Source organism: Grus americana, chromosome 8 (assembly GCF_028858705.1).
Source record: "Grus americana isolate bGruAme1 chromosome 8, bGruAme1.mat, whole genome shotgun sequence".
Taxonomy (NCBI): Eukaryota; Metazoa; Chordata; class Aves; order Gruiformes; family Gruidae; genus Grus; species Grus americana.
The window spans coordinates 24,378,362-24,400,782 of record NC_072859.1 but is presented as its reverse complement, the minus strand read 5'-3'; the positions used below and the strand labels follow the sequence as shown (position 1 = coordinate 24,400,782).

The 22,421-nt window shown below is 62.5% G+C and overlaps 2 protein-coding genes across 4 annotated transcripts in view; both read right to left on the bottom strand.

Annotated features, from left to right (window-relative positions):
• The window catches only part of IPO13 (importin 13), a 31,786-nt gene extending 16,183 nt beyond the window's left edge, over positions 1 to 15,603 (bottom strand). For all 3 annotated transcript variants that reach the window (XM_054833704.1, XM_054833705.1, XM_054833707.1), the window contains exons 1-2: positions 15,290 to 15,603; positions 5,142 to 5,878 (exon numbers count right to left, since the gene is read on the bottom strand). In XM_054833704.1, the coding sequence (XP_054689679.1) occupies positions 5,142 to 5,878; positions 15,290 to 15,358 (806 nt within the window). In that variant the 5' untranslated portion in view covers positions 15,359 to 15,603. The remainder of the gene's footprint in view (positions 1 to 5,141; positions 5,879 to 15,289) is intronic.
• Positions 15,604 to 15,851: 248 nt separating this feature from the next.
• Positions 15,852 to 21,977, bottom strand: ARTN (artemin). The gene is made up of 4 exons (XM_054833708.1): positions 20,968 to 21,977; positions 17,894 to 17,964; positions 17,572 to 17,761; positions 15,852 to 17,186 (listed from the first exon to the last, which is right to left on the bottom strand). Exons 1-4 carry the CDS (start codon positions 21,458 to 21,460, stop codon positions 16,750 to 16,752), a joined length of 1,191 nt encoding a protein of 396 aa, XP_054689683.1. The 5' UTR covers positions 21,461 to 21,977; the 3' UTR covers positions 15,852 to 16,749.
• Between the last annotated feature and the right edge of the window lie 444 nt (positions 21,978 to 22,421).

The window sequence follows — 22,421 nt, the reverse complement described above, 5'->3', positions numbered from 1 at the left end:
CCAACTGCACCACACTCTGGGCATCCGGGCAGGGCTGCCAGCACCCCCCGACCAGCACTAAATTGTCACTGCCATGACCAGCTCTGAGCGAGCTGTGCCCACGTGCTGCAGCGTCGGTGGGGATGGGGAGTGGGAGAAGGGTGGCGAGGGCAGACCTGTGGGCTCTTTTCACCATGCTTGCAGCCCGTGCTTCTCAGCTCTGCATGAGGGCAGCCAGAACTGGAGAGGGACTGTTTATCAGGGAGTGTAGTGATGGGACAAGGGGTAATGGGGTTTAAACTAAAAGAGGGTGGATTTAGATTAGATGTTAGAAAGAAATTCTTTACTGTGAGGGTGGTGAGACACTGGCACAGGTTGCCCAGAGAAGCTGTGGATGCCCCATCCCAGGAAGTGTTCAAGGCCGGGTTGGATGAGGCTTTGGGCAACCTGGTCTAGTGGAGGGTGTCCCTGCCCATGGCAGGGGGGTTGGAACTGGATCATATTTAAGGTCCCTTCCAACCCAAACCATTCTATGATTCTAACTGCCAGTGGGAAACTGCATGACTCTCCAGTATGGGCACATCTAGATTGTGCTCTCTGGCTGGGAGGAAGTGGGCAGCCACCCTTGGGGAGTCCTACCCAGGGAGGATGCTGGCCTCATGGTACGTCCCCTCAGCCTCCCACCCTCCTGGGCTGCCGCAGCCCTGCACGGCACAGCTCTCCCACATCACATCACGCACATCAGCCTCCCCTCCGCACCGCTGCCTGTAAGTGATGGTAACCAAGGCAACGAGAAGGAGGCAGCCAAGGTGAAATGCAGCCCAGGGCCCCTGGAGAGAGGCTGTGCCGGAGGCTGATGAGCAGCCTGCCATTCTCCTGCCCGCCGAGGCACGTTATCTGGAGCTGCAGCTATTCCATACGCTCCCTGCCTGCCCCACCACACGCAGGTGCAGGACCAAGGATGCTCAGAGCGGGAGGCACACGTGATGCCCGCTCTCCTGTGCCCACCACAGGGAAAAGATGTACGTGCTGACAGCAGGACAGCCACACGTCCACCCCGGAGCAGCAGGGCTGCCCAGCACACCCGCAGCTCTCACTATGGCCGATGTAAGAGCAAACAAAGCCATCGGTGCCACCAGCGCAGGGAGGGAGCCACGCTGTGGTGGCTGCTTCTAGGTCTGGGTCAGTGGGAGAAGACAGAGAGAAGAAGGAGTCTCCACCTCGGCATCTCCTCTGTGTGCTGTTGGGGGTCATCCCCCCTTTGCCCCTCTCCCCGAGAGGAAATCACACAGAGGTATTTGTGTGTAAACTATTGTCAAGTCTCTGATGCCCCGTGAGTGATGCCCATGGCAGTGTGGGAGTGCTGTGATAATGGAGAATTTGGGAATTCACCAGCTTTTCTCCCAGGGAACTGATGTGCAGCCAGGGTCAGCCCAAGGAGCTGGCACAGGGGCAGCTGTGGCACAGGGGACCTTCCACTGCTCCAGTGTAGGGCAAAGCCATCCTTCCTCCACAGCACTGGGCTCACGTTACCTTAAAGATATTTTCACGACTTCAGGAGTTTATGAGAAGGATCCTGCTTCTGCTGGTTACCTTGAAATACTCAGAGGGCAGATGCCCAGAGCTGAGCTAGTCCTCTGGACTTCCTGTACAGCCCTGGATTTGCTTCCACGTTGCAACTCATCCCACGTCAGCCACCACTTCCTGGCACCCCAGCACCAGGCAGGAGAGGACCAGACCATCCTGGCCCAGGCGAGCCCCTGGCTGCCCAGCTGAGCAGCCTGTCTCCAGCAGCTGAAGACTGGGAATGCCTGTGAAAGGGTGTATGAACGTGGCAGCCATACGGTGACAGTTGCCCATGTATTTCCTCCAGCGATTTAAGTTAGCCTTCCTGAGCAGGATTCGCTATCTTGGTATTTAGCAGCTGAGCAAATTTTTTTCTGTGAGTTTGTCCGGTCCCTTCTCAAAGCCCAGTGAACTGCAGCATCCACAGCTCCCTCCATGGGGCCAGCACCACCTCTGCTCTTCCCACAACCCTCCCCAAACCACACCATGGTGCAGGGGACAACCTGCAGAAGGGAGATACAGGCAGCTCACATGGGACAATCTCATCCTTCCTAATCTAAAACCTGAGCAACGTCCTGATGAAAAAACCCAACATATTAAAAACCTGTTTCTAATGAAGCTCTTGGAAAACTCTTCTAGCGCAACTCCTCTGCAGGGATTCAGCACCAGGTGCCAAGACCAGGAAGGGGTGGGCTGGACACCGAGCAATCCCACCCGGACACCTGCAATCCTGCCAGCTCCACCACTGCAGTGACACCCTGCTGCTTTCAGAGAGGCGGCTCAGCATCCAATGCCAACACTCCGTAACGCCCACCACGGGCACACACCACGTGGAGGTCCCTCTGCCCTCCAACACTACCCACCAGGCTGCAGGAGCACGGCCAAGTGCTGCATGCCAGCTCTCGCCCTGCAGCACGTGCTGCCGAGCTCTCTGACCCGCTCAGCCGGGGGATAATCCTCAAATGAGACGGAAAATCCAGCCCAAGCCTCCTCTGCAAATGACATGCAATAATGTCTCTGTTCCTGGCCAAGCCTCCAAGGTTTCTTCTCAGGAAGGCCGTATACTAACAGAGGAGTGGCGCCCAGACTCCAGCAACGCCTGAGACACCCCCTCCTCTGGGTGCAAAGGGCTCCCACCCGCCTGGTAGGTAAGGAGATCAAACACTTTGCACCGACAAATCTCTGCTGCATCATCTCTAGTAACACCTCGGAGGCAGGAAAGCCACCCGCTGCTGCTCGCAGGCAGGGAAATGGGAGCCGCTGGCACAAGCAACTTACCCAAAAGTGAGGCACCTCCTTGTCCATGAGGTCCCACCTGCCCTTCACCTGGACGTGGGTGGCAGCCAGCTGCTCCTGGGGTAAGGAGCTGCAGTGTGAGGGATACCTTGCAAGTTGGTGCTCCCCTGGGAAGATGATCCCCAGGCTACCTAACCCTCAGTGGCAGAAGCCAAGCTCATGAGCCATTGAACCTTCTGCTGATGGTAGAAGCACACCCGCGTGATCGCCTCTGCACCAATATCAATGAAGCCAGCTGGGAGGGGGCAAGGAGGAAAGGGTCCATAACAACCAGGGGAACCCATGGGAAAGCGGGGAGCTCTGAGACTGACCCTCTCACAGAGCAATACCCTACAAAGCTCTCAAGATGACCATGCCGAGGATGCTCTGAGCCTGTGGCCAAGGGCAGCAGGGAGCCCCGTGGAAACAAAGGCAAGAGATTGTGGAGGAAAAGAGCAGCTGAAAAGCAGCAGGGATCTCCCAGACTCTCGAGAAAAGAGACAGAAAGGTCAGGACACTCCCTGGGGGCTCAGGGAAGAGCTGGATCCGCTGCAGCTGAGTAACAAAGCTGGAGGGGCGGGACAGCCGGCACCAGGGGAAGCAGGAGGAGGGATGCGGGATGGAGGACAGAAGGAACAAAGGGAAAGAGAGAGCCCACAGGGGCTGGGAAGTGGTGGCTCTGAGCTACCCCACTCCTGAAGCTATTCCGGATCTCAGCACCGAGCACAGTCCTGCTCCTCCCTGGAGCAGCCGACACCACACGCCGCCTGGCAGGGCGGCCCTGTGACAATGCCACCGCTGTCCCCGCGCCCCAGGAGAGGGGGCTGTGCCAGGCTCGCACACACTGGGCAGCCTTTCAGGCCGGCTGCCCGCCCCGTCCCAGCCACTGCCCGCACGCCTACGGACAGGAGGGTGCTCCGCCATGGCAGATGATGCTTCCAGGGAAAAGGATGGAGAGCAAGCACCGGTGATGCTGTAAGGAAGCAGCAAGCGTGGCAGGACCGAACGGGGCCAGAAACTGCATGGCAGGGTCAGCACAGGAGCACAGCGGAAACTCCACTGTCAGCCATGATTCTCACCAAAATTATCTTTGAAAGCTCAACAGAAAGCTCAGGTTTTTTAATGGAACTGAAGAACAGCACTGCAGGGCCAGGCTCCTGCACACAGGTGGGGAATCACAGCCAAGGGACTTCTGAGACTCAAGGGAAACTGAAAGGAGGAAGGCAGGGAGTTCAACACTTCAGAACTGCAAGTCACCTTCTCTCACCTTCTCATTTTCTGTACCAATCCTACTACAAGGGCTTGGATTGGCCCACAGCCTTTGCCCGGTACAAGGAAAAGCTACTTGTGGTCATCTTCTGAATGCCAGCAAATGAGGCAACCCCTCCCCACACCCAGCATCTCATTAAAATCCTGATGGGTCCCTTTGCACACAGTGACTTGCAGTCCCCAGATGCAACCCCTTTGTCATCGAGGAGCCGGGGTCCCCTTGAGCTGGCGGCCACGCTGGCTGCCCCTACTCTGAAGCCGAGGGGAGGACCAGGGCTCACTACGCAGCGGCAGCAGCATCTGCACCACTGCAGAGGGTCGGAGCCTGCGCGATGCACAGCGATGCACAGGGATGCAGAGCGGCAACAGCTCAGCCCAGCCTTCAAGGAAACCCTCCTCTTCGGGGGAAGGTTGCTAAGCAGCCAGGAGGGGATGTGGCCACAGGAACCGGAGGAGATGTACTTTCCTTTCCGTGAGCATTGGACCGAGAGCTGACAGCAGCTTGGACAACAGACGAGCTTGGAGCCTCGCAGCACACCCTGGCAGGACCTGCCCCAGCCCCGGCTCCAGCTCAGCTGTTCCAGGGGCAGCCACAGCCACGAACAAAGGACGAGCTGTCTGAGCCAGGAGGAGGGAGAAGATAGACAGGTCTGGTTTTATTATCTCTGCATCAAATCAGCTTCTTGGGTCTCTGAACTCCCCCTGGCCGGAGCCGGGTAACTGCTCCCTGGTCGGGCACTGCGGTGTCTGGAACAAGGAGCCAGAAAGGAGCATCCTCCTCTGCTTGAGAGCAGGAGGGTGGAGATGGGCAGCTGCTGCTCGAGACTACATGGTGCCCACAAGTCAACCATGGTGCAATGACTTCCAGGACCAACCATGTGAAACCGGGAGCCTCTGGCTGCTTTTAACATCTCCCACTTCCAAACCCTGCCATCATCACCTCCAGGACCGATGGTAGCTAGTAAAAAGCCTGAGGTTTTTCCTCCCCACCCTGTTCCCCCATTGATGCCCAGGAGCACCAACCTGCAGCACATGGGAGAGGCCACCCTTACCTCTGGGCATCGGGCTGGGAAATGGCATTGACAACAGCCTCCACCGCTGTGTCGAAGAGCTCCGGGTCCTGCAGAGAGGTGAAAGCTGCCTGGATCAGGTTCTCGCAGTCCATCAACGGGATCTCCAGCTGCACCCAGCTGGAGAAGCACTTCAACACCTTCTGCTTGATGAAACCCGGGGAGTCCTGCTGCTGCAGCAGCTGCTCCAGCAAAGGGAAGACAGAGCCGCACTCCTGTGCCAGGACGCTGCGTACCTGGCCCTTGCGGTACTGCGGCAGGCGGCTGGTCTGAAACTCCTCGGGCAGCACCGTCAGCAGCTCCAGCAGCGCCAGGCACCGCGCCCGCCCGTCCACATTGGAGTCCTCCGCCTGGAACATGCGCACCATGTCTGCCACGGCGCAGGGCCAAGCCTCCGGCATCATGCTGAGGGCCAGGGAGGCCAGCGCCACGCACAGCCGGGTCAGCACGATCTTGGAGCCGCTGGCAAAGCGGGTGATGTGGGTGAAGAGCTGTGATTTGAGGCTCTCATACTGGTCGGCTGGGATGTCATTCCAGTAACGGGAAATTTTGATGTGGAGAGCGCTGGCACCGAAGTACTGGATCTCAGGCACCTTGTCCATGTGGAGAAGCAGCCAGCTGAAGTGCCACGCCTGGGGGGAGACCTGTGCCTGCATCAACCATTTCTGAGCCAAGTTCTTGTTCTCGATGTTTGGGTCGTAATACAGCTGATGGAGAGCCTGGAAGAGAGAGGGAAGTGTCCTAAAGCAGCCAAGGAGCACAGCTGCAGCCGGTCGCAGCAGGGGAAGGCTCACCGGGAAGACTCACCAGGACAGAGCCCAGTGCCCGGGCTGCCCGCCAGCCTCTGCCCTGCAAAGCCAGCCCCCCTCCCCGTGTCAGCCTGCATTAGCTGACCTCCCTCCTTGGACTCTCAGCAAAGCGAGAGCGATCTGGCAGCGGGCGAGGACCTGCAAAGCATTCTTACCCTCCTCCTCTCACACAGCACTCTGGAAATTTCTTTTCCTTAGTCATCTCCCACCCTCACCTTCACTCATGCTGAACCCGCCTGCTTCCCTGCTGATGTGCTGTCACTGGGGTGGGCGCAGGACCCCTCTCAGCGCAAGGGCTGTAAGGGACACGGCACACTGGCACTCCTGCCTTCCACCTACACTCGCTCTCAGAAAGATGCTGTGGATGCAGCAGCTCCCAGAAAGCACGTGTGGCCCAAAGCTTGTGTCCAGGAGCCCAAGGAATGCAAGAGCCGCTGCAGATATTTCCATCTGTCAGGTTGTACAGAGCCCTGGAAACCCACAGTCACTAAGCTCAGGGATTAATTCCTCCACAGAATCCCTTTGAAGTATTCCCAAATGCCCAGCTACAGCTGAGCCAGGAGAGCTGGGATCTAACCCTGCCTCTGCCACCACCTCCTGCGACAGTCCGGGACTGCTCGCTCCATCCCTCCGTACGGAGAAGGGGATCATCACTTACCTGCTCCGAGAGCTCTGGGAGATCTAGTTACTGCTTTGCAGAGCCCAGATCCACGTGAACAGCCTCACACAGGCTGCAAGGCTTTATTCGCAGAGGAATATCACATAGCTCTTAAGACCAACATTAATCAGTTACTTATCCCGAGTGGGTGCAACTGGTAGCCAGCGATGCCCTCACACACGGAGGGGGTGAGTAACTACCCTTTGCCTGAACTCCATCTTCCAGCAGCAAGGTTTTCTGCCTGGCACAGCGTGTTTCATTTCAAATCGCTGACTGCACACGCCAGGAGCGAGGAAAAGCAATGGCATTCGTCAGGCTATCAGGCACCCGTCACACCCCACCATCAAATCCGAGGATGGTTCCAGCAGGTGCAGAGGATTTTTTGTGTCCCCGTCCTGGCTCCAGGTCTCAAATATCCTCCTCCTCCCCCCTAAAAAGCTCTATGAAATTCTTGTGTGGTTCTTGTACCCAGGAGAGGATTTAAACCCTATTTTTAAGCTGCAGAGCTGGCAGCCTGGGGCACAGGAACAAGCTTCCCAAGGAAGCGCTTGTGCCTCCCCGCTGCTCCCCAGCACAAGACCAAAGAGCAGGACAAAATGGCAGGAACCTTACAGAGATGGCATTGCCTGGGCCATCATTTGAAATGGAAACGCCTCTGTTTGAGACTCTGTGGTAGGGGGAAATGAGGATAACCTCTTTGTGAGAGAGAAAGAGGTTATGAAGCACATCGCCGGAGACAGAGCCAGCCGACACAGGCTGCAGAGGGACAGGCATCTGTCCCACTAAAAGATGCATCCTGACACAGAAAAGGTTAACCCTAGATAAGCAGGACACGGGGAGAGAGAAATCTGTCCCAACAGAGTGGCCAAGGGGAGCCCAGGAGGTATCAGCAGCTACCTGAAACCTGCTCTGTTCTCAGTTATCTCCAACTCTTGCCTGAAGCATCACTCAGGCAGTAAGCCCTGTCATCCCCTTCCATCGAAGCAGCAATTTACTTCACTATCGAGCAGTAGCTGCAGATGTGCTAAAAGCTCAACCACTCCTGGGGGTAAGAACCTGGCTCCTACCCCTGCTCTGTCGCTGAAGACTGAGTCATCCTGCAGCAGAGCTGGAGCTCCCAACTATCTCCTCCATTACCGGCTCAGTCTCTTATTTGCTCTCATCAGAGCTTGCTGCTTATTTTCTTTCCAAAAGAAATCTCACTTGAGATTCCCAGTGTCGGTGACAGCCCACTCTTCTCCTTCCCTGCTCACTGGGCACCCCAACAAGGTGCAAAGGCTGGCAGCGGTCCCCTCCACCTGCTCCCCAGCCTGGGACCCCTCCCCACCTCATCCCAGCCTCTCCGTTTACACTCCCACACATTCCCTAATTGTTTCTTCTATTTTGATTAGTCTTCCTGCTAACACTTAGAAAATTGGGGAGGGGGGTGGAGGGGAGGAAATCCCTATGCATCATATATTATGAGGCACAAACTGTACACATGCCCCAGGAGCCCCAACCTCTAATCCAGCAGTAGGTTTGTAAAGCACAGACCACACCAGGCGTGGAGGACGGACCTGGCCTCCAGTGCTGGGTTTCCAACCCACAAGCTCCCCAACCTCACCTCCGCTGGCCTCAGGGCTGCTTCTTCATGGTCTCACGGTGGGGAGCTGTGCAGGGCTAGCACAGCGCTGCACACACTCTGGGCACACCGAAGCGAGCCCGCAGAGCGATGCGCACGCGGGGTGAGCCTTACACAGCGCCACGGGTGATGGGGAACGTGGCAGGGCAGCAGAGTGGGGGCTGGCGCATGCAGCCTGCCCGCTGGGAAGAACCTGCGGGCTCATCCTCCCGCCTGGCTGAGGCTGCTGGCACTGCTGGCTGAGGCCTGATCCTGCCAACGCCTCCAAGCAAGCAGACCCCGGCGCTTTCATGGGATCACCCGACTGAAGGGAGAGGAGCGAGCAACCAGGCAGAGAGCAGCACGAGGCCAAGGCGTGAGCATCCTGCATGCAGCCCCTGCACAAGCATCCTGCCTGCAGCCCCGGCAGCAGAGACTCTGGCACTGTCTAAGCCAAAAAAATGACTGCTGCATCGTAACGATGGCAAAGAGGGAGCGTTGTCATAGATGCTCTCCTTGACGCTCATGCTGGGGAGATGTCAGTACCACTGCATTAGAGGAACAGTGAGCAATCAGGTCACGAGACCTTTCCAGCCACACAGATGGCTTTCCCACCACCACCACCCCAACACCTTGCCTTGCACCCCTCATGATCCGTCCACTGTGCAGCGGTGCCCACTGTCACCCGCGAGCTCTCCAGAGAGGCACCCATCGCCCAGCAACACCACCCCAGAGCCCCGCTCCTCCCGCAGGGAGCCTCCGTTGCTCAGCACCTTGGGGAGAGAGGGTGAGCGGCGAGATGACAAAGTCTACCAACTACACTAAGTTATTCAGAGGATGGAAACAAAGCTAACGCTGAAGAGTCATGCTGCAAGCTGCTGGAAGTCAGAAGAATATTCTGGTAAAATGCAGCTGCTGGCTTTCTCACCCCCCTTTCCCAAGCACCCTCCCTGGGAGGAGACTGGCCATGGCAGCCCCTGGCCGGAGCACGGCTGTTCCTGCCTGCATGCAGGATGCCAGGTAGAGAGGCAAGGCAGCACGTGCCCCAGGGCTGCTGACAGTGCACTCCATCTGGTGCTCTACACAACAGGGGAGAGCTTTCCAGAGGACCTCCAAGGATGGGCATCAACACTGGAACCATCCTAGCCCAGCTCAAAGCAGCAATGAAACCCCTGGGAGAAGACTAAGCTCCTTCCCTAGCCTACCACGCACATTGGCTGAGTACCATCCTCTGCTGAGAGCGTGGGACAGGGGGCTGCAAGGCACCGTGCCCTGCAGAAGGGCACCTGAATGCCCAGCGTGCTCCTCCCCAGCAAGGAAAGGCACTATCCTCATCCCAGAGGCAGGCACCAGCTGCTGGTGGACTTTGATGTGACCACACCAGCCAGCACTCTCAGGCCCATCGGGAAGCACTGGAGATGATGAGGGAAACTCATTAGCACCAGGAAGGAGAAGCAGAAGGCATGAAATCGGGCAGTGACATCTAACAGGGAGGCTTTGTGCATTCTGATTTGAACGGGCGGCTGCCACCAGACCTGGCCCCTCCGCAGTCAGACCTGTAACACGAGAGCTGGTAAACAGCCCAGCTGTCAGCTATGCCCTTTGGCCAGGGAAGGAGCTTTCTCCAACATCAGCTCTGCTTGGCTGAAAATAATTCAAACTTGTTACGATGGCTCTTTCCTGCCCCAAAAAGCTGTGGCCAAAGTTTCAGTTAGGCTTTAGATACTGGAGTGCTATCAGCTGCTCGAGAGAGCCTGAAGATGCCCTGGGGCAGGGGAGCTTGCCCCAAAGGCCCAGGTCAGAGGTCCCACGCTGGTCACTTTGGACAGCAGGAGGGGGACCAGTCCAAGGAGAGTTATTGCCAAGCAAAGGCACCTGATCTTACCTCGCAGTCTGGTATCACAAGGGGAAAGGAGCTGCTACCAGCCCAGCATCTCCCAGCCCTCACCCCTCAGAGATTCTGCAGAGACCCCAAAGCCGACAGCCTGTCTCCCCAACTGCACTGTGTAAATCCATTAACATGGGGTTCCCAGCAGAGAGGTGGTGTGTCCGTGCCATTTGTGGGGTGATAAGAGGAGCCCCAGACGTGCAGGAGCATGCTGCCTGCTGTTCCTGGGGGGCTCCACAGGGAGATGGGTCACCTCCAGGGGCCAGTCTGCTTGAGCTAATGGAGGTAATAGTGGGCACAGCTCTGAGGTCTGCAACCCAGCAGGGAAAACAGCAAGATGCAAAACATATTCCTGTTCTGCTCCTTGCCCCGTGCCCACAGACGCAGCATGCCAGGGGCAGCAGTGGCCACGGCCCCTCGGCAGCCACCAGCCTTCTTCCAGCAGGACCCCCGGGATGTCTGCCGCCGCAGTCTCTTGCTGTCCTTTCTAGCTGAACGCACTCGCACCGCCAGCGCTCCAGGCCTGTGACAGCACAGCCATTACCACGGCTCTGCCAAGCGAAGGGAACGTCATCCCTGCCTCCCCCCGCCCTGCGCAGCGGCCGTCCTCCCCCTGTCCTCCCCCTGCCGCGGCGGGGCAGGCTGAGCAGCCAGCAGCCCCGGGAAGCCGGCAGCCTGCCGAAGCACCGAGGATAGCAAATGGATGCAAGATAAAGCCGTGTGTGTGCTGCCAGGCGCGCTGCTCCCGCTCAAGGCACCCACACTTTACCAGCAGTGCCAAGGAATGGGGTTTTTCCTGCACTCCTAAGAAGAGGTGCTGCCACTTCGCACCCCCCTTGAGCCCAGCTTGCCCACACCAAGCCCTCAGCAGTCCGGGAGGGGCTGCAGCCCAGACGTGGCTCTGCAGCCTCAGCATCCCTCCTGCTGCTTCGCTGCCAGCAGCGCTTTGCAGAGAACGGTGTGGTCCCCAGCAGGGACGGGGGCTGTAGGAGACACGTGCTCTCGGAGGTGGTGGCTGGGGGCCTGCACAAGCAAAGGGTGAGCAGGACCAGAGACGAACCCTGGGAGCACAGAGGCCAGGATGAGTTGCAAGGGTGACCCAAACACCTCTGCCCACCATCTTGTGTTTGTACCCATCACTTTGGTGAACGAGTCTGCAAACGTTTTGAGAGGAATCCCCACTGGCGTCTAGGTGCCGATCCCACCCGTGCCTGCTCCATAAGATGTCAGAGCTGAGATGAGGCTCCAGCGATGGCCCCTGTAAGGCAAAGCCAAGCCCTGGCAAACACAAGGTGCTGCCCTCTCATCCCATCACCACCACACCACAGGAAGGAGCAAGGTGTTCAGCCAAGGTTGGCTCTGCGTGGAATCTGCTTTTGCAGTAAAGATCTGCTTAAATGTCAAACAAGGTGACTCCTTGCTTCCCTTAGTTTTGCAAGAATCTCCCCTCCCAAGGCCCCTAACTTACCATCCCCAGCAGAGCTGCCACATCTTGTGTACACGGGCTGCCTCTAAGGAAGAGGTGGCCAAGCCGCTGCCAGCGGTACACCAGAGACACAAGATGCCATTCCCCCATCCTGATGTATCCGTAATTCTCTTGATCAGGTTTCCGAAGACAGGCAATAACCTTTTTCTGAAGAAAGCAGATGCTCTTGGGTTTCTCCTCCCCATCCTCCCGGGTGGAAGGCAGCCCCAGCAGCTGCCACATCCCTGAGGCTCAGCTTCTCCGAGAAGCGGTGATCAAAGCCACCCCTCTCCCATCACAGTAGACTCCGGATGTCAGCTCCATGACACCCCGCCTACCCATCCTGCCGGAGAGGCTCTGTGCATTCATCAGGCATCTCCAGAGAGGCACACGGCAATCTGGAAGGCCTGAGATGCCAGACCGCTAATGTGCTAGGGAAAAGACGTCAATGAATATTACAAATACCCCAGAGGATGAGAGGCAGGCCAAGGGAGGAAAGACCTGGAAGGAGCGAGACAAAAAAAAAAAAAGAGAGCGAGAGCAGGCACCTGGGAAATTCATGGAGGAATGGCACTGCCTTCTTTCTTATTTCAAAGAGGGGGATACTGCTGGGGCAGATTCAACTGCACTGAGAAGAGGTGAAGAGGGTCTCGCATTCCTGTTCTCCTGTCCAACACTGCAGCGTTAGGTGCTGCTACCATGACCTGGGGGAGACCAAACTGCAAGGCACAAGTCCTGCTTGTGCATTGCTCCTCTGAGATGGACACAGCCAGCAGAGACCAAACATCCGCAATCCATCTTCACCAGAGCAGGGTTCATACTGCAGCAGGAGCGTCACCTCCCCAAGGCAGCGTCACCCCATCACCAGGCTGTCAGTCACGCCGGGGACAGCCCTTGGGCACACAAAAACGCACTCAGGTCACAAACCAGACTGCACCGTGTAGGCATGGGGAGGCTGAGCATCCTTGCAGCCTGAAGTCCTCGCTTGCCCAGCCTTCCCTTCCCTCTGACCCCTCCAACTGCAGAGCAGAGCCCCGCTCAGGAGCGGGCACAGGGGAAGCAGAGCCAGCCCAGAGCTGCCGGCTGCCCAGCAGGTCCACACAGCATGGCCATGCCAGCCTGCTCTAGCTGCGCTGAAGCCAGAGCAGCATCTAGGTCAGGCTCGGAAGCAAACAAAAAGCAGCCGAGCAGCCCTCAGCTGGAACTGGGGGACGCTTTCGCAGTAACCATACCACGACAGCTCAGCCCCAGCACGGCCCTGCTCCTTCCCTGTGTCATGGGAGAACTCCCTATGGAAAAACGGAGCAAAAAAATAGAGGGAGCAACTTTCAGATGACTCCTGAAGTGCAGCACCTGAACCTGACCCCTCCTTAGGAAGAAAGGTAGCTGCCAGCTTGCAAAGGGCAGCGTGGGCCCAGCCTATGGCATCCGCACCCTCCCACCTCCCTGCAACCACTGGTCACAGCTGGAGGGATCTAACCGGCTCTCTCTGGCACAGGTCACGCTGGATAAACACAGCGATCATCCTCTTCAGCTACACGGGCACCCAGGGCCCTGCAAAACTGCAGGGGCATTTGCCCAGCCCATTGCATAATAAACAACAGCAGGGGTACACAAGGGTCTTCCAGGGATGTGAATCCTCTCCACGAAAACCACTAGAAGAGCGTGACAGGCACGGTCTCACCAGAGAATTCCTTGGCTACAACTGCCACATGTGATGACTTCCACTGCGGGTGACCTGGAGAGGCTCCTCATGCTGTTCCTAACCCCAGCACTTATCACTGACTCAGTGTGCAGTCAAACCCTGACTTTAATCAGTATTCAGTGTTATTAATAGAGCCATGCACAAAACCTGGCAGGCAGAAGAGCCCAGGCCAGCAGCAGCATCATTTATCTGCTGGCATCACCTCTGACAAAGCGGCTCTACCCACCTGCCTCCCACCAGCCCAGCCCCCAGTAAAGCCCACCTCTCCTTCGCTTTGTACCAGAACCAGCCCTCCCTTGAAGACTGACACAGGAGGGCTCTGAGCTGCTGAACCTCTCAGGTCTTTCTGATCCCACTCCACATTTTTTCCTCTGGGCAGGGACCGTGCTGCTGTCCCCAGCCACCAGCTCAGAGCCCCACGGTGGCCCTCAGCCGCACCTTCAGAAGACGCCACCGAGATGGCAAAGCCTGCGGAGACTGGGAGAAGCCAGGCAGGCTGGGGGAGGGGAGCCGAAGCATCCTAGAGGGCATCTTTGCCTTCCAGGCGGCAGGAGACTAAATGCAGAGCAGCGTGGCGAGGGCGAGCTGCCTCTCAGCACAGCCCCACCTCGCCCAGCCAGTGCCCTGGCACTGCCCACCCTTCCCGGGCAAGTGTGCGCTTTATTGTTGGTGCAAACAAAGGAGCAGTTTGTGTCTGTCAAAAAGAAAGGAAGTCGGAGGCAAAATCATCCAGCAGCCCTGCATATATGCAGATTAAGCTGCAGAAGGTTGCATTAATGTAGCATTTTCCAGACATCAGTTAATCCCCCCGGCCGTGCTCCGTCTCCCTAGCAGAGGTGGGCTGTCTCACCTGCGGCCACAAAGGCAACCAGTGCCCACTTACAAACCTGACATCCCTGACCCGACACCTCCCACGAGGCCAGGCAAGCTGCTGGAGAGGGACAGGTGTGAAACACAAGCCATGTGCCCACCAGCACGCCCGTGGGCATCGCTTTGGCAAGGAACTCAGTCTATTCTTATCGAGGAAAAATGAGGACGCTGGGATTCCCACTAGCTGTCTGGGGACTGAGCTACGGATCGATGGGCTGTCGGTCTCCGAGCGGATGTCTGGCTACAGGGTGAGTGGAAGGGAGCAGCGCTGTCTTGCTGTTTGCCCTTCAGGCGTGCATCCTCTGCTGCCCTGCCCCCACCACCTCCAAGATGGCCCAAGAGATGGGTTTTGCTCAGCTGCCTCCTCCAGCGCTTGCTGGGGTGCCCAGCTCCATCTCCGTGATGAACCCCAGGTCACGCGGAGGCTGCTCGGAGCTCTTCCCAGCAGTAGTGTGATGCTGGCAGCCCTTGGCTTGCCGTGGCCGTTCCCTGGATCCCAGGTTTTGGCAATCACAACCTCGCTCCTCTTGCCCTGCAGCTGCTTAGGAGGACCTCGAGCATCAGCAGGAGCATGGGGGCTGGATCAGTCCAGGTTTAAGAGAGGCATCACCGGGCCATCCGCCCTCTGAAGGCTTTTCCAAACCGTAATTCCCAACAATTCCCAGCACCTGGTGAGACCCCGGGTGCCCTCCCTTCCCTGCCTGATGGAGACACTGATAACGTCGGGGGCAACCAGGACTAGACCCGCAGGCTCTCCCTGCCCGGCGCTGCAACACGGCGACCCAGAGGACGCCCGTCGGAGACACAACTCCTCCCTTCTGCTCCCATTTCTGCTACATCATTTTCCGTCCCCGGGCTGCCCCGGTGCACAGGAGCCGGCGGCTCCACCTCCCGCGCCGCGCACCGGACCCCCCTGGGCGCGCAGGCGGGTCCCCGCCGCCCCCTCGGCGGGCAAGGCGGGCAGGACAGCGGGGATGCCGCCCCGCCGCCCTCCCCGGGCCCGGCACCGCCGAGCAGGTGCCCCCCCGAGCCGCAGCCCCCGCACCCCCGCGGCAGCATCAGCATCCCGCAGACGCGTCCCCGCGCCCCTCCAACGCCGCGGGTGGGCTGCGTGGGTTCGGGGCGGCTCGCTCACCTTCTCCACGTTCTCCACGGTGAAGTCGAGGCCCTGCGGCGGCGGCGGCGCCTCCGCCCTCCGCTCCATGACTGCGGCGGCGCTTAGGAGGCGGCGGCGGCGGGCGGGCGACAGCGGCGGCGCACGGGCAGCCGCATCGCGGCGGGACCCGCCTCCCCGCCCCGACGAGGGCGGCGGCACCGGGGCGGCGCGGCGTGGCGTGGCGCGGCGGCCAGCGGCGGTCGGGCCGGACGCCCCCCGAGGACGCCCCGAGCAGCACCGCCGCTCCGCTCTGCTCCGGCACCGCCTCGCCCCGCTGCCCCGCAGGCGCGGCCGGGCAGCCCGGGACCTGCCGCAGCGCCGCGCCGCACGCTGGGAGCCGTAGTCCCGGCCCACGCGCGTCCCCTACCGGGCACCGGCACCGAGCGCAACCCTCGCTCCCCACGCGTGGTGCGGGCAGTGCCGACAGGAGCCCCGCTGCTAGCCCACGGGTGTCAAACGCGCCGGGCACCCCCGTTCCCCCCTATCACGGGCACACGCAGGGGTTGGACACGCAGCCCATCGCTTTATTGCTACAGGAAAAGGCGACTGTACAAAAATAGAGTTTATCCCTCAAATTTTACAAATAATAGAAAAAGGGGGCTGGGGGCACAGGGCACCGGGGCCGGGGCGCTGCCCAGGGCTTCACAGCAGCGCTGGGGTTAAATTACACCCGGCCTCCGGGAGCCCGAAGTCATAAATAGGAGCTGCCGCTCGAGAACAATAAATAAATAATTTAGAGTAATAAATAGTTTAGTGCCGCAGCACCGTGGGGGCAGCGGGGGGACCCTGCCATCCCCCTGGGAGCCGGGCAGGGGTCCCGGTGGGTGCCCGTGCCCCACCACCCTGCAGAGCACGGGCGGCTGCTGTCAGCCTGGGCACAGGTCCCCCACCCCACGCTGGTGTGGGTTGGCCCCGCTGCACCCCTGTCCCCAGAGACACCTCCTCCCTGCAGGGCAGCTCCGGCCACTGCCAGCCCCAGGGTGCCCGAGGGGACAGGGAGGTTTTGTCCCCTTTCTGTCCCCCTCCAAAGCTTGGGTGACGCTTGGCCCCAGCTCCCCTAAAGCAGGGGTGTGGGAGCACCAGTCCAGGCAGGGCGCAGGGGAGCCGGGCACTGTGGTGAACACCAGGCTGGCAGACCTCTGCGAGCAGGGAGGATGCTTTGTACGACTTCCAGCTCCTCTCCCAGGGCTGCACCGAGGTGCACCCAGGCAGGACCCCATGTAGCGGGTGGAACCAGCTGCTTGGCACTGAACAGGAGGGCGCTCGGACGCCCACCCCCCCCGTCATGGCTCCATCTCTCCTCAGTCCCTTGTGGCCACATAAAACCGGGGGCACTGGCCTCTGCCAGACCCTTCCTCCGAGCACCAGTGCCACTGTGCGCAGTGAGCTGGGGTCTGTTGGCGTGCATCGAGCCGGGACTGAGCCGGCGGCCCCCCCCCTCAGCCGATGCAGCTGCACTCGGCTGCTGAGAGCTTCTCCACTGTCTGCCACGTATTCTGCACGTCCATGAAGGAGACAGCCTCGTAGCGGGTGGGCCGGCAGCAGGGGTGGCTGAGGACCCGCTCCTGCGGCCCCGGGGCAATGAGCTGCTGCCGCAGCAGGCTGCCCAGTGTCAGGTCGTAGTTGCTGCGTGCCCGGTGGCAGGACCCGCTGCAGTACTTGAAGAGCACAATCTCGTCTGAGTTGAAGCCCAGGCCCAGGTCGCGCACCTTCACCATCAGGTTGCGGATGTGACAGTTGCGCCCGCGGGCTCCCCGTGAGGGTTTCCGCACCCCCTTCTTGGTTTTGCCGGTGCCCGGCGGCGAGCGCTCGGCACGCAGCAGCAGGTCCTCTGCCAGCTCCATGGTGCCTGGGCCACCCGTCGTCGTGTTGTCCCCTGCACACAGAGGGGATGACACCGTCAGACCCCATCCTGCACCCGCTGCCCTCCTGGGGCCCGCCTGTCCCCTGCTGTGACTTGCCGACCCCTCCTGACCACCCGCCACAGCACTGGCTGTGTGCCCACTCATTGACGGGTGGGCGCCTGGCCAAGCATCTTTTCGTCCCCAGGGCTCTGCAACCATCCCCAGCACAAAGCATAAGACCCCAGGTATTCAGCCTCCCTATGTGGCCCCCATGCACAGAGGCAGCCCCACACAAGCTGGAGCTCCCCACAGTGTCTCCCATCCCACCTGTGCCCTGTGCTCGTGCCCAGGATGGGGGTCCTGTGCGTGATGCTGGGCCCCCCCATCCCAGGGTGGCATCCCTGCCCCAACACGCACCGTACTGCTGGCTCCAGGCAGCGGCGAGCGGTACCTCCACGCTGTCCTCCACAGCCGGGCTGGCGGTGGCCATGCCCCGTGGCGTGGGGGCCGTGTCCAGCGTCTCGTTGCAGTGTGGCGTTCGCAGGGTGCCGGCAGCCAACCCAGCCAGCAGCGAGAGGATGGCGAGGAGCCCCCACAGCATTCCGTCCTGTGACAAAGCACAGCATAGCAGGTGAGTCCCGACCGGGGTCTCCACACCAGGGACGAGGCTCCGTGAGCTCCATGATGGGGATGGGGACATTGGGTCCTGGCCATCACGGCCAGCCAGGCCTGGGCTCACCTTGGGCTGTGGGTGCGTAGTGGGTCCTGCAGGTCTTGGCTCTGGTGGCCCCGCTCGCTGCTCCATGCTGGCTGCAAGTGCAGAGGTGGGGGTCAGCTCCCACGCAGAGGGGATGGGGTGGACATTGAGCTGGCCAGCTGGGAGCTGGAACACCTCTCCCCTGCCCCTGCCAAGCATGCCATCCCCTCCCTTGCCCCCCAGCACCCCAAAACACCTCCTAAACCCTATGCATGACCCCCCCCTTGTCCTTTCTTGCATAGCCAGGCACCCTCACCACCCCATGCACCCCCTTCTCAGAGATTTGGCAGCCAGGGTGGCCCAACCTTCGCCCAGCACCTCTCCTCAGGGGGATGCAGCCGCCTCCTTGTGCGAGTGGCCTGGGATGCCAGGCTGGGCCGCGAGGCAGCAGCTGGGGCTGGGAGTGCTGCGGGGGGGCCCCTTTCCCATGGCCCTTCCCTGGGAATGTTTTTCTTGCTCGCAGTGGGAGCCTGACCTTGGAAACTCCAAATCCATTAGTGCAGGGTCCCTGGGTGCAGCCACCCCCCGGTCCTGAGCTGGCTCCCCAGCCCCACTGCCTGTGCTAAGCTGGGACACGCAGCCCCAGTGCAGCCCAAGCAAGTGGGGCCACGAGGGGCAGATGGGCAGGCAGGCAGGTCCCATGGGGACCCAACACCACTGCTTTGCGTCTGCTCTCCTGATACACACAGGAAAACTTGGTCCCCACCGTGGAGCAGCCACTACGGTCTGCAGGGGCAGCTCCCAGTTTGCTGCCACACGTTGTACCTCCTTCCCCAGCTTCCCTGCGATGTGGGGAGGCCCCTGTGCCCCAGTGTCCTAAGCCAGGATCCCCCAGAGGTGGCTTCCAAGGGGACTTTAACCCTCTTTGGGTCTCTCCCTGTCTCTCGGGATGGGAGTGTCCCCTTGGAGCTTGGTGGCATCCTGCTGCAGGGAGTTCCACTGTCCCCTCCATAGCTTTGCCCCAGCATATCTCAGGTGTTTCCATGGCAAAGCTGGGATGGGACATGCTGAGGAGAGCACTCCTGGCCAAAAAATGAGGGGACACAGCTGGGCACTGCTGCGACAAGGAGACAAAATCAGTTCCCCCAGCCCCCCAGCATTTCAGGGCATGGTCCCCAAGTCCTGATTGCCGCATCTGATGCCATCCTGCACTGGCCACACCATGGCAAGGGGCTGTGATGGGCAGCGCCAGGCCTGTGTGCTTCCTCTGGGGGCCGTGCACCGGGCAGGATGTGTCCCTGGTGCAGGCAGGGCTGGCACTGGGCCCCCCCGGCCCCGCCAGCCGCCACAGCCTGGCCAAGCACAGCCCACGCAGCACGTTGCTCCTGTGGCGGCCCGTGGCCCTGTGCCAGCCACTGCCGCCAGGTCATGGTTTTCCCAGGCCGGCACCCCCGGAGGGGCCAGGAGAGGGTCCCCGCGCCCCGCGGGGAGTGGACGCGCCCCCCCCCCCCCCCCCGGTCTCCTCTCCCGCGGCCGGCCCCCCGCCGCGGCCCCTCGGCCCCAGCATCCCGGAGGGACTGGACGGCACTGGAGGGGACGGAACGGAACGGGATAGGATGGGATGGCATGGGACGGCGCAGCCGGTGCAATTCAGGCTTTTCCCGTCCGGCGGCAGCACGGCCCCGAGCTCTGCGGCGGGAGCGCTGCCGGCGGGGCGCCGGGCGAGGGCAGCCTCCCTTCGCCCCCGGGAGCCCCGGAGCCGGCCCTGTCAGTGTCTCTGCAGACACGGAGACCCGTCCCCAGGCGCAGCTCCCCGAGCGCGCAGGACCGCAGACCACGCAGGACCGCAGACCGCGCTGACCCCGCACCCTTGCTCAGCCCCTGCTTTCCCCCAGCGCGGACAGGGCTGAGCCAAGCTCCTGGGCACCCAACGGGGGTTGCCAGACCTGCACCCCCCACGACAGACCCCCAGCTCCCGCATGGGGAGGATCTGGCTGGGGTCTGCCCCTGCCACGGCTGCAAGAGCTCAGCTGGGCCATTAACAGGCACAGGAGCCCTTTCCAGGGCCAGGATCAGGCCCATCCATGTGAGGACGTGCCTGACCGCCCCCCCCGCCACATGCGTCCCCCGCCCCGGGGCTGAGCAGCAGCGTGCTGGGGTCACCCCACACCCACCCGTGCAGAGCTCTGGCGAGAGCCCCGCTGCCCACCTTGTGTGCAGGGCGCTGACGAGCGTGTGCCCCGTGGGCTGCACCAGGCCCCCGGGGGAGGCAGGAGCTGCTCTCGAAGTGCACCCACGCGGGGCCAGCGGGTGCCCCAGCCCCGGGGTGAGGGTCTCAGCACACGGAGGGGCTGCTTTTGGGAAGAGGCTATACTGGGGCCTCACTCGCGCTGCTCGCTGTACCGGCCCTGCAGCCGCGGGTCCTGCCTGGCAGCTCGGGGGGATGCTCGGAGACCCCCCCACGGGCACCTGCGGGCACCTGTGGAGCCGGCGGAGGCCCGGCATCCCACCGCGCTGCCCCTGGCAGGAGGAGTGGCAAGGGACCAGAAATCAACCCCACGTGTGACGCGGAGCTGGCACCTGCCCCGCAAAGCCGTGGGATGCCGAAGTCGGACACGTGGGGCACACGGGCGAGACCAAACTCGGCCCCAGCCCGGGGAAAGCAGAGCCGGTGGGCACCGGGCAGCGTCGGCCCGGACACCACCCCCGGGGCTCTCCCTCGCCCACCGCCCGGGCAGCCGGGCAGCGACCTGCCCGACCTGCCCAAAGGGCCGGGCCGGGAGCCCAGGGAAGAGGCGGGTGAGACCGTCCCCGTGCCCCCCGGCACCCGCAGCGGGGTCCCGTCTCACGCCGCCCGGGCAGGGAACCACGTCCCCGACGCGGCTCCGGGCGCTTCCCGTCGCCGGGCCGGGCTTGGCACCCCGGGAGCCGCCCGGCGGGGACCTGCCCGGGGGCGGCCCGAGCCCTCTCGCCGCCCCGCGGGTTTTGCCGGGGACGGGCGGCGAAGCGGCTCCCCCCCGCCCCCCTCGTAGACCCGGTCCGAGCCGCCGCCGAGGCCCGGCGCCGCCGGCAGGCTGGGGCGGACGCTGCCGCCCGCCGCCCCAGCCCGCACTCACCGTGCCCGCGGCGGGGACCATCCCCCGGGCCGCCGCGGCCCCGCATCGCCTCCTCTCCCCGCCGCCCCCCGCCGCCCGCCGCCGCCGCGCCGGGGCGGGGCGCGGGCGGGGGCCAGCGCTGCCCCACCGGCACCGGCTCCCACCGCTGCTCCTGGTGCCGCTCCCGGTGCCGCTCCCGCTGCGCCTCGGGGTGCGGGTCCCGGTCCCGGTGCGCCTCGGGGTGCGGTGCTGGCGGCGGCGGGCGGACGCGCAGTGCGGGGCAGCGGCGGCTCCATCCCGCTCCCGCCGCCGCCGCGGGTGTCAAATTCCAGCCGCCGTCACCTGACCGGCGGGGCGGGCACCGGCACCGGGACCCCCAGCCGCATCGGCACCAGGATCCCGACCCGCACCGCACCGGCACCGGGACTCCGACCCGCACCGGCACCGGGACCGCCCCGGGACCAGGACAGCATCGGGATCCCGCCATCAGCAGGAGCCGCAGCCCGACCCGCATCAGCACCGGCTCCGCGCCGGAACCCGCACCGCCGCCGAGCTCCCGCGGAGACTCGCACCCCGCCGGGAACGGCACCGGACCCGCGGCAGCACCCGATCCCCGCCACCGCCACCTGCCCGGACAGCCAGGCCCCGGGCCGGCGGACACCTCTCTGCACCGCCGGGCAGGCGGACGGGCAGACGGACGGGCAGCGTGGACGGACGGATGCCCCCCGAGCGGGACTCCCTGCCCGGCCAGCCCGGTCACAGCGCCGGCAGGACGGACACACAGAAACTCCCGGGGACGAGTTCAGCCCTTCCCGGAGCGCTCCGGGAACAGAGCCCCGCGGGGACGCCTTGCGCACAGCGGGCAGCCCGGGCCCCGAGGGGACCCACGGGGACGGTTTTGGGGGGGCAGGGCGGGAGCCATCCCGGCAGCGTCTGGGCCGCGGCGGGGCTGGCCGGCGTCCCACGCACCCCGAGCCACCGCGGGCCACCGGTGTGCCTGGCGTTCACGTCCGGCCTCGCCGGAGGAGGAGTCCGGCCTCCCTGCCCTGCCTCCCAGCCCGCCCGCGCCCCGCGGCCACGGCCCACGGGCGCCCCGCGGCCAGGTCCACCCCGGCGGGGCCACCCGCCGCCGGGCTTCTTACCTCTGCCGTCTCCCTGCCTCCCTCCGCCGGGGCCGTCGCAGGCCCCGGGGACATGGGGGCCGGCTGGCGAACCGAGCCGAGCCCGTGCGAGTCCTTACGTCACCGCCCAGGGCCCTCCACGTCCATCCCGGGGCTCTCGAGTGCTCCTTGCAAACGTGCCAAATCCCAGGGCCGCCTCCGCTCGGCCCGGCTTCACACGTGCTCCCCTGGCCGGAGCCGGCCGCCGGGGCAGAGCCCAGGCCGGGCAAACCCCCCGGGGCCGGTCCTCATGGCCCCCCGCCCCCCCGGGCCCAGCCTGCGGCGGGGTCCGGAGGGGTCCGGGCGGGCTGTGCA